General features: G+C 47.2%; 1 protein-coding gene across 1 annotated transcript; it reads right to left on the reverse strand.

The window, feature by feature from the left end:
• Nucleotides 1-6: 6 nt before the first annotated feature.
• LOC136171725 (dehydrogenase/reductase SDR family member 4) lies at nucleotides 7-11,178 on the reverse strand. The gene is made up of 8 exons (XM_065940636.1): nucleotides 10,879-11,178; nucleotides 9,174-9,351; nucleotides 5,192-5,293; nucleotides 3,072-3,142; nucleotides 2,926-2,977; nucleotides 2,514-2,648; nucleotides 2,015-2,070; nucleotides 7-548 (listed from the first exon to the last, which is right to left on the reverse strand). The coding sequence occupies exons 1-8, from the start codon at nucleotides 11,007-11,009 to the stop codon at nucleotides 434-436; spliced, it is 840 nt and encodes a 279-aa protein (XP_065796708.1). The 5' UTR covers nucleotides 11,010-11,178; the 3' UTR covers nucleotides 7-433.
• Nucleotides 11,179-16,797: the final 5,619 nt, after the last annotated feature.

Below are 16,797 nucleotides of genomic sequence, written 5' to 3' on the forward strand. Positions count from 1 at the left end.
AAAGCGTCGTGATCATCTGCGTTTTATTTGCACCTCATTTGCGAGTTGTTAATTTCCAACTCAGTTCCTTCCACTCCAAGTTCCTTCTGTCCCATCTCCCTCAAATTTCCCTGATGCCCAGAAAAAAATACTAGTTGGTCTTTACCACAGTAGACTAAGCCCTCTCAGCAGGCCTGCCCTGTTCTCCCAAGGGACGTCTTTGTCCAACGCTACAGCAACAGCAGGAATCCTCCTAAGACTACACCTTGATAGCAGAGAATGCTGGAGCTTTTTATGGGGCAGAATTGATTTGTGTGTGTGTGTGGCAGGGGGGTGTTATGGTGTAAGGTTAGCAGTATGCTAGGCAGAGGTGGGAAAGGCCAGTTGATGGATTCGGGAACAGGACTCTGGAGTTGGAGCCCAATCTCTGCCCTGGTGGATGCTCTCCACGTCCTTAGAGGTGAGATGGGACCCCTCCACCCACCACCACTGTCTCCCCAGTGATGTAGTTGGCGTCTTCAGAGCATAGGAAAGACACAATGCCGGCACAGTCCTCTGGCTTGCCTATCCTGGGAAGCAGGGAAAAAGGAAGGGAGTAAAAATCAGGGAATGGAATTTGCTAAAGTATCAGGCAATTTTTCAGGACCCAGTGAATTGTCCATAAAATAGGGCTACCATTATCATAAGCCGTTATAATTCAATAGAAGCATTAATACTGCACTCTGCAAAAACCACTATACATTATATTCATATAATATAGAAATACTTTGTTTTTTAGAGAACTCAGGACACCAAAATCCAGTTATATAGATAAACTGGCTATTTCATTCTTCAAAGAATTTGTTTCACATGTGTGCATACTATTCAACATCAGAAAGTCTGTGAGACAGTAAATGATTTGTTTAAAATGATTCCATTTGTACAGCTTCAATTCACAGACAAATTTTTCAGGAATCTATTTTTGTCTCAAAGTCATTTTGTGAGATTGTGCTAATTCTCAGTGTTTGTATCAGTGATTGCATAGTTAGGGAACACTTTAATCTAACTGCCATAGAATGCTCTAGAGGTGGGTGGAGTGGGTACTTCAAACCTAGAAGGACTGGATTAGTGGTTCTCCATCCTAGCTACACACTGTTGTCATCTGAGAGGCTCAACTTCTCCCTCCCTCCCCTTCCCCTACTAAAGATGCCTAGGTTCTGCCTTGGACCAATTAACAGAGAATCTCTGGGAGTGAGGCTTGAGCATCTGTGTTTTCACAACTACTCAGCTGATTCTAATGTGCATCCAAGACTGAAAAGCACAGGGCCAGATCATTCACTGTGGCTCAAGGATGCCAATGCCCTGACTGATCAATGAGTTGTGGACTAGGCCTGCAGCTCATGCCTGACATGAGAATGGCTTTGGGAGCACTTGAGAGCATCTTCCTCCTCAAGGAGGCATTGCTGGTACATGTCCTTGAGGGGACAAGGTGGAGGAGCTAAAGACAAGAGAGCTCCCGGAAGCCAGACTGGAAAGAGGCAGAGAACTTAGAGGACAGGGAGCCAGATGAAGATGCCTGACCTTTTGGGGGAAGAGGCTAGTTTTCTTAGACAAGGGAAGCCTGGAGACTTTTATTTGAATTGTAGGATCCTTTTATTTGAATTGTAGGATCATCAACCTGAACTTTGGAAACATGACTCTTTTTATTCAAGGGAAACTAAAAAAGCATGCTTTGATTTTGGTTTTGGTCCCTGATCCTTAGGGACACTCAGAGGTGGAGGCAAAGACCCAGGTGGAGAGAGGAGTCAGGGCCTCCCCCAGGGCTCTGCTCTGCTAAACCTGGATGCCTCTGTGTTTGGTTTTTTGCAAGGAGGCAGACTCCCTGCACACACCACTGTAGTGACGCTCTGTTCACAAACTTGTGAAGTCTGTGTGTTTGAAGTAAGGAATGGATGGCTGTGTTGTCTGCGGGACGGAGAGACGGCAAGCTATGGGCTTCGAGGGACCAGACCTTTCCATCTTTATCCCTCCTCATCCTCCCCTGTGACAGCCTTACCTTTTGATCTGCATGGCTGCTTTTATGCTCTCCTCTCTTGCCTGATCCTCCCACAACTGCAAGAAAAAGGAAAATCTCTTCCTGTGAGGGACAGTGAAAGGACAAACTGCCCGCCCTCCCATCTATTGAGAGGAAGGATGGAGAGGTGCCCCCTTCATTTCCTAGTCCTTCCCAGCTCCCAGTCACCACCCACTGGCCTCTTCTGCTCTGTTCTCTTCAGGTCCTAAGGAGGCATCTTGGTGGGTTGCTCCAGGTCTCATCCACTTAAGGAAATAGGAAATGGCCTGAGTGGAATCTGAATTCCTCAGTCTCACTGTGCACCTTAGGAAAGGATAGTGTGGGGATCTGGTCTGGACACATGGCTGGTGTGGAGGGGGAGTGTGGAAAAACCCAGGGCGGGGGTGGAAGTGCTTGGGAGCTCAGGACCCAGGAGCTGGGCTTCTCCATTGAGAAGATACCCTTTAGAGTCCCAGTGGGATGCATGAGTCCCCTTCCTCACCACACGGCTGAAGCTAGTCTTGATGAGTCCAGGCGCCAGGCAGTTCACCCGAACATTCCACTGGGCCAGTTCAATGGCCAGGTTCTTAGTGAGGCCCAGCAAAGCTGTTTTAGAAACGTTGTAAGGACCCAGGCTCTGGGGCAAGGAGAGAATGGGTTAGTCTCTTCAACTCCAGCTCATTCTTGGTTCTTAACATAATATAGAATGGGCAACTCTTGTTAAAGAGGGTCCCAGTTAGAAAACTGTCTTATGGCAAAACCGCCCCTAGGTTAGTATTTGTGGAGGCAAGGCCTCTATTTCGCTGGAAGGTGGTGTGATTCCAAAAGGGGACACACATTTCCTAGGGTGACTGGAGGAACGGAAGGTACAGGATGGAGGAAAGGATAAAAGTAGCAGAGAAGGGGGTTCTTACAGGAAATGGGCTGTAGGCTGCGACGGAGGACACGATTACTATTGAGCCGCCTCTGAAAAAAGAACAGAATGGCCCTGCTGCCATGGACACCCTGCCCTCGGCCTGCGTGGGGCCCATCGCACCCAGCCCCCCCTCCTTCCCTGTACCCTCGTTTCGCCATTTCTGGCACCACTGCCTTTGTCAGCAGGGCTGTGGCCTTCACGTTAATGTCCAGAATCTGCAATAGAAAGAAGAGGGGTAACAGCATGGGGGGTCTTCAGAAGGCTGCAGAAGGCAGGGTGATGGAGAGTTAGAGTGGGGTCCCCAGGATCTGCTTGTTAGGGTTGGCAGAGGTCCTAGAGATGAGTTACCCAGAGCTTACAAGTGAAGACACCATGGCCCAGAGAGAGGGAGCTTTGAGAATGACAGCTAGAGAATGACACATATTGGGGTTTGGGTGAGAAAGAACGGAGCCTGGTTCATCTTGTTTCCTAAGTCTGATCTGACCCAGAATGGATCTGAACTCTCAAGGCTGTCTTGGACTTGAGCTGGACTGTCTTGCAACTAGCGAGAGCCTGGGAATTGAGCTGGCTTCCTGGACCTGCCCCAGAGTGAGCCGTGATTCTCAGGGAAAATGTGGCCTGACCTCAGGCACTTGGGGTTGTTCCAGCAATTTTCTGGCTTCTGAGTTAGGGAGGGAGATGCTCTTGGCCCTCCAGGATCGACTGTCTGGCTGGATACTTATTGGCAAATGGGATCATGAGGAGGCACTATTGGGGGAGCTGGGACATAATCTAAAATCAAAACTGTACATCTGTAATTTAAAACAAATTCATGAGCCTTGTTTACATTGTTCCAGGCACTGCTGGGATAGTCCCCTCCCATTCTCCCCATGCAACTGCTTATTTTGAAAAATTTCACTCTTACAGATAAGTTGAAATAGAAGGACAAGGAATATCTGGATATCCTTTAACTACATTCACCAGTTGTTCACATTTTGTGCCATTTGCCCTAACTGTGTGCTTATGCAGCTTTTTCCTTTCCCTTGGAAGGTAAGTTGCAGACATTATAATACTGCATCCCTAAATGCTTTAGCATTATTTCCAAATAATACGATGTTCTTACACATCACCATTCATTATCACACTCAAGAAATTTAACATTGATAATCATGATTTTACTTAATATACTGTCCATAAAAAATCTTCCCCAGTTGTCCCCCAAATGTCCTTATTTTAAAAGTCCAGGGCTCAATCAAGGATCAACCACTGCATTTAGATTTGATGTATTATGATATTAAAAAAAAAAAAGCCAACTAGAAAGAAAAATTACTCAGTTTATAACTGATTTTCATGTGGTCCCTATTCAGACTGCTCATGAAAGATGTTTCTCTGCTTTAAAGAATATCAATCAGGAACTGACTCGCTGAAGACCATTTTGGCACTTTGGTCTCTATGTCTGTGGAACACTGATAAACAAACTAAAATATTTTAGTATCCTTAAACTTCAGTGTTGAGAAATTATTGATGACATCAGGGTAAAAGGCAAAGCCATGGGAGATCATAAAAAATTTAACATTTCCAAATCATGTGGGAGTATTAACCTTAGTAAACAAAGGCAAATCTTTCAATTAAGGCTTTATAATTAAAGAATGTAGGTATGTGATATACATTATAAATATAATGTAATTATACACCGTCACATGAAAACCAATATTCTGTTCCTTGAATTCAGACATCTGGATCTCAGATGTTCTTGACATTGGAGTTAAAAAAGAAAGAGTGCAAGTCTTTTTCAAAGGCTGTATGTCATAAAGCGGCAACTTAGTTCATTTCACTAGAATTGATATTTCACTTAACTAGCAGCTATTAAAGTTTTCCACCTAATGAAAAATCATTTGTTTTTGGCAGCTGAGAGGGGGAAGGGTGGTGTGTAAGTCTGACTGTATTAGTTATTGGCATATTAGCTGCCATGCCTGCTGGAAATAAACCAGGAAGAAGAGCTTGGATAAGCCCACCGTGGTAGAGGGGAGAGAGCTGGGGGAGGGAAGCAGAAGACAGTTAGCAAGGAGTCAATGAAAACAAAATTGCGGAGAAGCAGAAATGAAAGAGGACAGGGCCAAAGGCAGCCCCCCACCTCCATGTGCCCTTACCAGGCGCACTGCAGGTGTGTGGCAAATTGCAAGGATTCCTCACATTTACACTGCACTTGACAAGTGCATTCTAAAAGCAGACTGGTGTGTGCCATCTTCTGAGGCCTACCCCCTGCTACTCTCATCCTTTCTTACCTTGTCCCACACCTCCTCAGTGACATCCATCAAGCTTCCAAAGAAAGGGTTGACGGCAGCATTGGAGATCAGGATATCCACGCCGCCATGAAGCTTCACAGCCTAGAGAGGAGGAAGATCTGAATTAGGGTTACAAGACAGTAAGTTCAGTTCAGTTCAGTTCATTTCAGCCGCTCAGTCGTGTCCGACTCTTTGCGACCCCATGAACCTCAGCATGCCAGGCCTCTCTGTCCATCACCAGCTCCCAGAGTTTACCCAAACTCATGTCCATTGAGTCGGTGATGCCATCTAACCATCTCATCCTCTGTTGTCCCCTTCTCCTCCTGCATTCAATCTTTCCCAACTCCAGGTTCCTATGCAATATTGCTCTTTACAGCATCGGAGCTTGCTTCTATCACCAGTCACATCCACAACTGGGTGTTGTTTTTGCTTTGGCTCCATCCCTTCATTCTTTCTGGAGTTATTTCTCCACTGATCTCCAGTAGCATATTGGGCACCTACCAACCTGGGGAGTTCATCTTTTAGTGTCCTATCTTTTTGCCTCTTCATACAGGACAGTAAGGGAGGTGCATTTATCAATATTGGTAAGGAGTTCCTTCTTAAGGACAGTTGTCAAAATGAACGCTTTCCTTAAAACATTTTCTCTTCAAAAGCACCCCAAGCTCTGCTGTGGTTGTTCAGTCACTAAATAGTGTCCAACTGTTATAATCCTGAGGACTGTAACCTGCCAGACTCCTCTGTACGTGGGATTTCCCAGGTAAGAATCCTGGAACGGGTTGTCATTTCCTTCTCCAGGGGATTGAACCTGCATCTCTTGCACTGGCAGACGGATTCTCTACCACTGAGTCACCATGGAATCCCCAAGCTCTACCGCTAAAACATTTAAGGTTGTCTCATTTCTTTTGCAATCTCTTCTTCCTGCTCCCACTTCTTCTAAGGCTGTCACTGATTCTTTCTCTTTTGACTTTCCATTTGGGAACTCCTTTATTCTCATGGCCTCAGCTTTCACCTCAAAATCCATTTCTAGACCTTCCCTCTTTTATCCTAGCCCCATTTCTCCAAGTGCTTACTGTCCAGTTTCCCTTGAATGAGTTACCATTACTCAAACTCAGCCTGTCCACATGTACTTGAATGGAAAGATGAGTTTAAATAGACCCACAGAAAGTTGCCACTGGGAGGGCCTTTGAGATCATCTCGCCCAATGTCCTTATGGTAAAGGTGATAAAACTGAGGTTCAGGGAAGTTAATTTCTCAAGTCATATAGCTCAGGAATGACATATCAGGACCGGCTAAGAACAGGAGTTCTGCTCATTGAGTCTTTGGAGAGGTGATATGTTCAGGGCACAAGGGTTAGTGGTGGCAGAATTGACTCTAACCCAGAGCTAATTCATAAGAGTCCTCCAAAAGTGAATTGGGGGTCACTATGAAACTGGCTGGGCTTCCCTTGTAGCTAAGTTGGTAAAGAATCTGCCTGTAGTACAGGAGACACGGGTTCGATCCCTGGGTTGGGAAGATCCCCTGGAGAAGGAAATGGCAACCCACTCCAGTATCCAGGAGGGCCACGATGGAGGAGGCGCCGGTCTGGGCTTAAAGCAGTTCCATGCTCAGTTATGATGCCTTTTTCTCCCCTCCCCCACCTCCTGCTTTTATTTTTTGGGGCTGGAGGCATGGAAGATTCAAGGCAGAAACTGAGATTTAAACTGGGAAAACCAAGAGAGCCACCATTTAACCTCCTTAATAAACTGTAAGTAGGTGGTGAAGGCATGCACTGGAGTAACGAATAGCCAAACAGTTTTTCTGCCAGCATTCTGCCACTGGGCAAACAGACTTCACATTTGCCCAGACCTGGCAGTTTTGATGCCTTGGGCAAGCAGCACTAAATGGGTCCTCAATCAACTTTGTGCTTCCCGATTTGGCACACAGAGGGGTGTTATTAACAATGTGTACCATCTGCTAACTCCTGTTTTTAACTAATTATTCTTGCTAACTAGGTGCTAAGCTCAGTTGCTTCCGCACTGCTGAGGGGGATGCCTAGGCTGTCAACACGTAAATTTAACACATTTTAAGATCACATAATCTTTGCAAAACCTATATCAGTACTCTCCCGCACTGTCTAAATTTCGGCATCCAGGTCACCTGCCTCGGCTCTGTGTAAGTCTCAAGGAAAACGCAGGATGCATCAGAAAGTGATGCGTGCTGGGCGGAGTGCAGATGTGTTAGGGGTGGGGAGCCAGCGGACTGTCGCAGAATCGCCTGTGCCAGATTATTGTTCTTTAGTAATTATTTCCACCTTGCTCAAAATCTCACGTGGCTTATTTCCTCCAAGAATGTCTAAACTCCTTTGGGAGGCCATGGAGGCCCATGTCCCTCCATGCCCCTTCCCACCCGACCCATTTCCTACCAGGGCTCCCAGCCTGTGCTCTCACACTGTGGGTTCACAGAGAGCACACCCCCTCCCTTCCTTGGCTATCTGCTCATTTTGCAGGATCATTTGGGATCCTGGCCCTATGACATCTGCCTACTCCCACCCACTCCTCAAAGTCTAGCTCAAACCCCACTTCTGGGTCAGAGCTGCAAGATGGGCAAAGGGGACCTGGTGAGGGTCCAGAAGTTACATTCCCAGCAGGATTTTGACATTCAGTGGCCATGTACATTTCACATGGCCACTAGTTGGCCCAGGATCCCAGCTGGCTCCCACCCTGAGGATCAAGGTCTCAGGTTCTGTCCAGCAGAGATGGCAGAGGTGGCCAGGCATGGTGGCTTTCTTGGACCCACAACTGACTCTCTCCAATGCACATTTGAGCATCTGCCAAACAACTCCTGACAAATGGAATAACCTATGCTGTCTACTATGCCACTGTTACAATCGTTTCATGCCCTCCTTGTCTAAGATTTCCCAAATTAATTCCATTGCTTTTCATTTTGTCAGCACAGTATCTTTGGCTTCCCATCCTTTGATAGATTTTTCCTGCCACTTCAAGAAATGAAGGGTGTGCCCTGAGCCTAGGAAAGAGTGGCCTCCTTTGTAAGATGTTCACCTGCAAGACTGGTGCCACCAACTCCCAACATGGCTTAGCCACTTCCTTTGAGACCAAAATCTAAGAGGGCACCTAAGGCCTGACCTGGTAGGGAAATGCTTGGTAGTCTGGAGGTAGCTTGGTTTCCCTGGTGGCTGAGATGGTAAAGAATCTACCTGCAATGCAGGAGACCTGGGTTAGATCTCTGGGTCAGGAAAATCCCCTGGAGAAGGGAATGGCTAGGCACTCCAGTATTCTTACCTGGAGAATTCCACAGATGGAGGAGTCTGGTGGGCTACAGTCCATGGGATCATAAAAGTTGGACATGACTGAGTGACTAACATAAACACACAGGTAGCTGGTAAGTCTGGGTTGGCTCACACCTCTTCCCTTACTAGTTGTGGGACCTGGGGTGTTGTTCCAGCTTTCTGAACCATTCTTTAAACAGGGAGCATAGTCCTGCCCTTGCTTGGGTTGTTGTTTGGAGGTAACCTGTGAAAGGCTCGAGACAAAGTGAATGGCACATAGTAGGTGGTTGAAAAATAATGGGCTGCCTCCTGTAGGTTCCTGGGCACTCAACTTTATAAACTGAAAAAACAGGGGATTGATTGTTTCTTAGCTTATAGTGGGAATGCCTATTTACCCTTCTCATCTGCCCAATTAGACTGGAAACTACTGGAGAGCCAGGACCAGCTGGAGTTTTTGGGGCGCCCCAAGGCACAATGCAGGCTAGAAACAGTAGAGTGTTTTTTGGCTCTCTGACTGAGATGGGCTGATTCTCGGAGACAGAACAGAAAGGCACACATAAAAATGTGCTGGTGGACTGGTGTGGGTATGCAGAATGCACTATTTTATTTTAGTTAACAGTGCTGGTTTGGATTACACCCATGTTGTCCAGGAAAGCCAGCTCAGGGTGCCTCCCATCTGCTATCTCATGGCTCTGGACCCGTATCCTTGCTGCTTACCGTGGCCACCAGCCGCTCCCGGTCCTCAGCCTTCCCTACATGGCACACGGTGCCTGTCACGCTCAGCCCCTCCCCTTGCAGCGTTGCCACTGCCTGGTCCACATTCTGCTGCTTCCGGCTGCTGACTACCACATGGGCCCCATCCTGGGCCAGACGCCGGGCAATGGCAAAACCGATCCTGTGGGCAGAGAGAGATAAGGACTTTTAAGCCTGGTACAGGAAGAGGGTGAGAGCATGGGCTCTTAAGTCAGGCTGCCTGGGCTTTGAATGCCAGCTCTTTCTGTAGGACCTCCATGTGTTAGGATTAATGGCACAGCCATTACCATACAGAGGGACATGCTTAGCATCTTTTTGGCACTGTTTAATATTTTTATTATGGTTTTGGCCCTCAGTCTAGGTTCCCAGGAAGTGATAACACCATCCACAGGTGTTATCCACCATGGGTCATAGGCTCCATACCCTATAGGGACTGAGGGGAGAGAGAAATGAGTTAGGGGTATAGCAAGCAGCAGTGATTTCCATGATTGGAGAGTCTCTCTCAGAAAAGCCTCTATCCCTAAATACTTTCCTTAGTACAGTAGTCTACATCATCTCAATATTCTATTGTTAGTCATGTTTTGGGGTATATATGAAACTGGGGGTTTCTGGTTCAGTCAGTTCAGTTCAGTCGCTCAGTCGTGTCTGACTCTTTGTGACCCCATGGACTGCAGCACGCCAGGCCTTCCTGTCCATCACCAACTCCTGGAGTTTACTCAAACTCATGTCCATTGAGTCGGTGATGCCATCCAACCACCTCATCCTCTGTCTTCCCCTTCTCCTCCCGGCTTCAATCTTTCTCAGCATCAGAACTGAACTGAGTTATGTTTTGGGGTACATATGAAATTGGGGGTGTCTGGTTACAAACATAAATTTTTTATGTTCATAGGAGAAAGAGTTACACGTTAAAAAAAAAAAATCTATCTGGCTATATGGGTCTTCGTTGGTCCATGTGGGATCTAGTTCCCTGACCAGGGATTGAACCTGGGCCTCCTGCATTGAGAGCATGGAGTCTTAGCCAGGGACCTCCAGGGAAGCCCCCAGGGTTACACATTTTGCACTTGTTAGCCATTAGGCTTCCCCATTTATATATATTCTAGTTTTGTGAAGAGCTGGCAGGTAGCAGGGGTCTGTGGGAATGAGAAACAGGGGTTGGTAAGAAACAGGCTGGGCACGGGAGGCCACAATATACTGAAATAAACAAGAATCTGGACACATGACCTGCGTCCCCTCTAGGGAAGGGGCAAAGTTCTGTGAGACTCCTGGGGATGCCACAGCGGGGTGTCTGGAACATTTCCACAGTCGGTGTAGGCAGTCCATAGGGTGTTTGGAATCTGGACTGTCCTGGACTTCTGGCCTCCGGTCTTCCCAGACTCTAGGTGGAGCCAGTTGATTGGGGCGGCCCAGAACCCCAGGAGACAGGATAGACGGGGCGGGGTGAGGGGAAGCAGCAAAGCGGCCGACGCAGCAATGACTAGAGAGCTGGCAACTCTAAAGGTGGGGGGAGCGGAATCTGAGGGGGCTGCAGGCCAACCACGTGGTGCCTTTCTTCCAGGGTCAACTCTGGCCACACGGGAGGACTGGAGAGAGGGCGCGGGAGGCCAAGGACAGGGGGTAGTACATGTTTGCACACAACGGGGGACCCCGAGACGCGGGCTTGGGCACTCACCCGTCAGTGGAGGCCGTTACTAGGGCCACCTTATTCGCCAGCGGGTTCCGGCGCGCCACCCCGGAGCTTGCCATCCGGACCGACTTCCAGGACCGTGCACGGGCACCCAGTGGCAGTCCCACCTTCAGCATGGCCCCGGCCGGTTCAGGGTTCTGCACCGCCCAGCGGAGGTGACAGTGGGGCAGGGCGAAGGGTGAGTCGCCGCCTACTCGGCGGCCCGCTCCCCTCCCAGCTCCCCGCTCCTGGCTCCCGGCTCCCGGCACCCCGCTCCCCGGAAGCCCTGGATCAGGACTGCTCGTCCCGCTCCGCGCGGGCCCTTGGCCAGGGGAGCCGGCCGTGGCCGAGAGCGCCCCCTGCCGTTTGTGGCCGCCGCGCCCCTAGATCCACTGCTCGCCCGGGCCAGCCCCGGGCGGGGGCGGGGGCACGGTGCCGTCGGTCCCGGTTCCCTGTAGGGCCCTCCCCACCTCGGCGAGCTCGTAGACTTCCTTGTCCTCCCGCTCCTTCTCACACATCTGCTTGCCCACGTCAGTTCTTGGGACAGAGGGGACTTTAACTGTTTGCTTTTGCTTCCTAGAACTTCAAGGTGGGTTTTGTTTTCCAAGAAAGTCTGGGTCCAGGTTTGTGATAACCCAGAGAAGAGCAGATGTTTTGAGATTGCTCACGGGGGTGAGGCCCGTGGTCCCCAGGGAGCTCACCTCCTGAGGGTCTCAGGGGAGCCTGGAGGAGCCTAGGAGAGACACCTAATAGAGGAGCAGGGCTAAGCCCGCACTGCCCTTCACTCTGGCTCAAGTTCTCCTCCATCCCCATAGGCCTGGAGGGCAGACTGATCACCAGGGGTAACCAGTGTGCAGAATTAAAGATCCTGACCTGACAGGATCTCTTATATCCTCCACTCTAGAGAACTTCTCTAGGCCTAAGTGGTAGCAAGGAGTCTAGAGGGTCCCCTAACCAGTGGTGGAAATTCGGAGCACTCAGGAGCACTCAAGTTCTCTATAATCACTGTGTCCCCAGGTCTTAGCCTCCATCCTAGTTCAATAAATATTTGTTGAATGTAAAAGCATTTTTATAAACTTTGAACTACTAAACACATAGTAATTATTGCCACCATAGAGTAATTATTGCTGTCACAGGGCAGGCTCTCCATCTGTAAGCTGAGGGTGCTGGGATAGATGATAGATAAGGTCCTCTCCAGCTATAAATTCTGTGCCCAAGACTTCAGCCTCCACTTCTGCCAAGTGGGCTGAAATGATCTCCCTCCTGGGTTTCTGGGAGAATTAATAAATCTGGATCGCTTATGATACACTGAAGAAAGGCCCCGACAGACCCAGTGTCAGCATCTGAATTGGTTTAACCCTGTGGCCTCCAATTGCCAGCCTGAGAAGTTGTGCAGATCCAAGGCTAAGTTTTCCCTAGTTCAAGGCAAAAAAAAATGAAAATACCGTGTTTCATAAAGCTAAGCTTATTTAATTTAACAGATAGTCCTTTATTCTGTGATATGCTTTTGCTCTTTTTTTTTTTTTGGTGTTAGTCTTTTTGTTAAGAGAAGATGATGAAAGCAGATGGGTAGGTTGAGAAAAGGGTTGTTAGTTGGTGAAATCACCAGTCTGGCAACCTGATGTCAATCCCTACAATTAGAGGAGAGAAAATCTTGGTTTGTGAAATTTAGTTCCGGGGATTGCTGTTTAACAGAATTCATACTTGCTAAAGGTTCAGGTAGTATATATGTAGCTCAGCTAAGCAGCCAAAAAGATTTCAGCATCTAAAAGTGTATGAGTAGTGAATGATATAACAAGCATGCATTGGATTTATAGTTTATTCCTCAATCAAGATGTTATACAGCTGTGATATTCAGCACATCCTGATGAGATAAGAGAGCTTGAGTCTAATTTTCCCCATGTGCCGGGGGGAACTGACTCTGACTGGTGCCCCTCAGTCTGAACCTCATGAATTATTGACAACAGAGGCTGGATAGCATGACACTCCTCTTCCTCCTGGCCTGTTCAGAGCTAATGCACTGTGGGAACCCTTCCCAGGGCTTGCCACCTGCCCTTGGGGCTGGGGGAGGGGATTTAGGAGGACTGAAGCAGAGCCTCTCTGGGCTTTGGCTCAAAGGGACAGGCCTGTAAGGCATATTTGGTCTCTCTCCACTTCCTGTCCAGAGGTGAGCAGCCAGATCCAGGGGTTGAGATTGGTGGGGGTGGGGGGTGGGGTGGGGGGAGGCTGAGGGAGGTCACACCCCAAAAAGCAAAACGTTTGAGGGCCTTCTCACATGGTCCAGTGGTTAAGATCTGCCTTAAGATACCACAAGCCTCGGGGCAACTAAGCCCTTGTGCCACAACTACTGAGCCTATATGCTCTAGAGCCCATGCTCCGCAACAAGAGAAGCCCTCTCAAAGAGCGAAGGGTTTGGAGAAAGGAGAATTCTGGGCTGGGAGCTCATGAACGCACATAGCCTTCTTGTCTGGGTGGGGGGGGCGGGGGATGTTTGGCCTCCAGAGAATGCCGGAGATATTAGGGGGGGAATCTGTGAACAGAAAAATGTAGAAGGAAAGCAAGAAGGGTGGGAGTCTTCAGCTTCTACTAGTCATCAAGCTGGTTTGTTGGAGAAGAGGGAATTTGGGGGGAAAATACATATGTGTGTAGGAGTCTCTTTTAAGTGGGGATTTGAATAGGTAGTGGGGTGTTTCTTATATGGAGGTGGGACCATCTGCAGATCTTGAGGAGATGCCTCTGTGACTGAGGACTGCACTCTCATCTTCCTCAAAGGCTGACTGTAGTCCGGAAGGAGTTCACCTGGGGTGGAATTCAAGTCCTGCATCTTGCTATAGGTATTCCATGTTGGTTATTGACTCATCATCTCTGACACAAGTCAGGCTCATGTGGTGTGGGAGGACTGTGTGATAACAGTGACTTTTATTGAACACTTACTAAGTGCTGGCAACTGTTGGGTGCTTTTTATAAATTTTATTGAATATGTCTAATCCAGTGAAGTAGGCAATTTTATTTCTATATGTGAAATCAAAATGAGTCATGACAACCTGACCTGCTGTCAGTGTTGAATAGCTGCTCTTAATTTTTTTGATGTTGTTAGAGGATGACAGTTTTCTTGGAAATTAATTTTCTCTAAATTGGAATTTTATTTTCTGCATCAATGCATTTTTGTTCTAATCATTGAAATATCTATTTTTTAAGTTACAAAAATAACACATGTTCACAATTTTTAAAAGAGACACAGGGTTATAGAGTGAAAAGTAAAAAAGAAATTCTTCCCTATACTTCTTTTACCTGCTCCCCCTATAGCTCTTGGTCTTGTGTATCCTTCTAGAAGTTTCCTAGGCATTTACATGCATATTTTCCCTTAAACGTTTCCCATGAATGAAATGGCAGTACATATAATGTCCTTCAAATTGCTTGTTTCTCTTCTTTCTTCTTTTCCCCCACTTCTCTCTTTGATTTCTTAAAATACATTCTTGGTGATTGTTCTGAGTAGTTCACAATAGTCCCCTTTATTCTGTCTCTCCCTTTTAAAAATAGCTAGAAGATATTCCATTGTGTGGATATTCCGTAATTTATTTAGCCAGTCTCCCACAGAAGAACATTTAAATAGCTTCCAGTGTTTTGCCATTTCAAACACTGCTACAATGAACAACCTTGGATGTATATATATATTTTGTATTTGGTGTGAATATGTATATTTTATCCTGGGTCAAATGTTTTCAATTGATGACTATGGTCAAATGACCTTAAAAGAGATTTAACCAGTTCTGATGAAACTGTTTTTTCTAAACTGAATTTACCTGCTGCTCTGTCCTCTTATACATTCTGTGTAGAATGGTTAAGTTGTGGTTGGTGGTGTAAGCTTAAGGTGATGAGAGGCAGCACCCCTTGGTCTCAGAACCTGGGAACCCCTGGGATCGGTGGCTCCCTGCCCTGATGCTTGAGACCACTTAGTCTCCCTCATGTTTGTAACTGACAAGGCCAACCCAGGATTGCCAGATTTTAGGAACTGGAAACAGAAGGTAGAAATCTGGGTTTTCTTTTTTTTTTTTTTTTTGAAATCTGGGTTTTCATATGAAATATTTGATTTTAAAAATATGTATTTATTTATTTGGCTGCACCAGGTCTTAGCTGCAGCACAGGGGATCTTCAATCTTCAGTAGTGGCACGTGGAATCAGTTTCCTGACGAGGAACTGAACCCGGGACCCCTGCGCTGGGAGCACAGCGTTTTAGCCTCTGGATCACCAGGGAAATCCTGGAATGTTTGATTTTTAAATGTTGGCAATAAATTTACTGAAAAAACCCAACAACTCCAAACCAATCAACTAATCAACCAGCCAAGACAACAGAACAAAACAAGAACAGTGAATATATCTGTAGGTGCCGGAGACTGACACAGTCTTTGCCTGTTTGCAGGTAATGGATTATTAATTTTGTGAGATATCGTTCCATCTAGAATCTCATAACTCTAATGTATAGCTTATTCAACTTCTTGTTTTTTAAAATTGCCCCCCTATTGCCCTGTGGATTTAGGCAGTTGTTTGTAAACACCATATAGAAATCATCCACCCAGTGTTTGTACAGGTTTTTTTCAGGAACTCTGTACTGCAGCATGCAGAGGTTTTTACAAGACAGACACTGGGGACTTCCCTTGGTGGTCCAGTGACTAAGACTCTGTGCTCCCAATGCAGGGCGCCTGGGTTTGATCCTGGTCAGGGAAACTAGATACCTCAGGCTGCACGAAGAGTTTGAATGCCACAACTAAAGATCCCATGGGCTGCAGCTAAGACCTGGAGCAGCCAGATAAATAAATATATGCAAAATAAATAAATGTATGCAAGTATGCTTGTATGCTAAGTCTTTTCAGTCACGTTCGACTCTTTTCGACCCCATGGACTATGCAGCCTGCCAGGCTCCTCTGTCCATGGGGATTCTCCATGCAAGAATACTTGAGTGGGTTGCTATGCCCTCCTCCAGAGGATCTTATATATATATATTTTATATATATATATGAAAGATAGGCCTCGGCTTCTCTTTACCCTCATGCCCAAGATTGCTTTCTTCTGCTATGTTTGGGAAGGGGTGGGGGGTATCCTTGCTTATGTCTTCTGCATTGGCAGGTTGGTTCTTTATCACTAGCGCCAGCTGGGATGCAATATAGGGGGACAACCCCCCAAATAGGATGCTTAATATAACTTCTCATTGAGTGCTTTATGAACACAACCAAATTTTTAGCCCTGTTCTCAAAATTGCGATTTCCCCCTTTCCTCTTTCAGGGACAGTCCCTGTGGCAGGCATGGAGATGCAGATACTCTTCAGATCTTTCTTCTAGAAAGGACTCACTTTTGCTGTGGGGAGTATGATTAGTAGTCACCAGCTGGCAGTTAACTCCTCCCAAGCGAGGCCTCAGCCAGTGAGTGGACAGGACAGTGGTACAAGGGCCTTGCCACTTCTGTGCCTAGCACGGGGCTCCTCAAGGTGCTCTCTGGTTTGGAGCTTCCTGTAGGTCTGGCGTTTGTCAGATCTGCATCTCAGGGTCTCACAGCTCCTCCTTCTTGATCCTGCTTCCTCCCTTTCCTTTCACAGATGTTACTCCGACTAAATCCTCTGGACTTCTAATTCCATTGAGGTATCTGGTTTGCTGGGGACGCACAGTTTCTTTCCTTCATAATCTTTGCAGTGCAAGACCCCACTCCCAACACACAGGGGGTGTTCTCCCAGAGAATCTGTCCTTCCCCCACCATCTGAGGATCAGGGCACTCTGAAGCAAGAATTCTCTGTAACTGTGGTTCCTGCCAGTCAATTTTTCTATGAGGGAGTGAGGAGAAAATAGCAGGGCGGGCTTTGGTTTTCTCAGGCCAGCACAGTAGTTCAAGGCCAGCCCCGGAGCTCCATGTGTTTCCCTGAGATCTCTCTGCTGG

The sequence above is a fragment of the Muntiacus reevesi genome, chromosome 7, assembly GCF_963930625.1.
Source record: "Muntiacus reevesi chromosome 7, mMunRee1.1, whole genome shotgun sequence".
NCBI classification, from domain to species: Eukaryota; Metazoa; Chordata; class Mammalia; order Artiodactyla; family Cervidae; genus Muntiacus; species Muntiacus reevesi.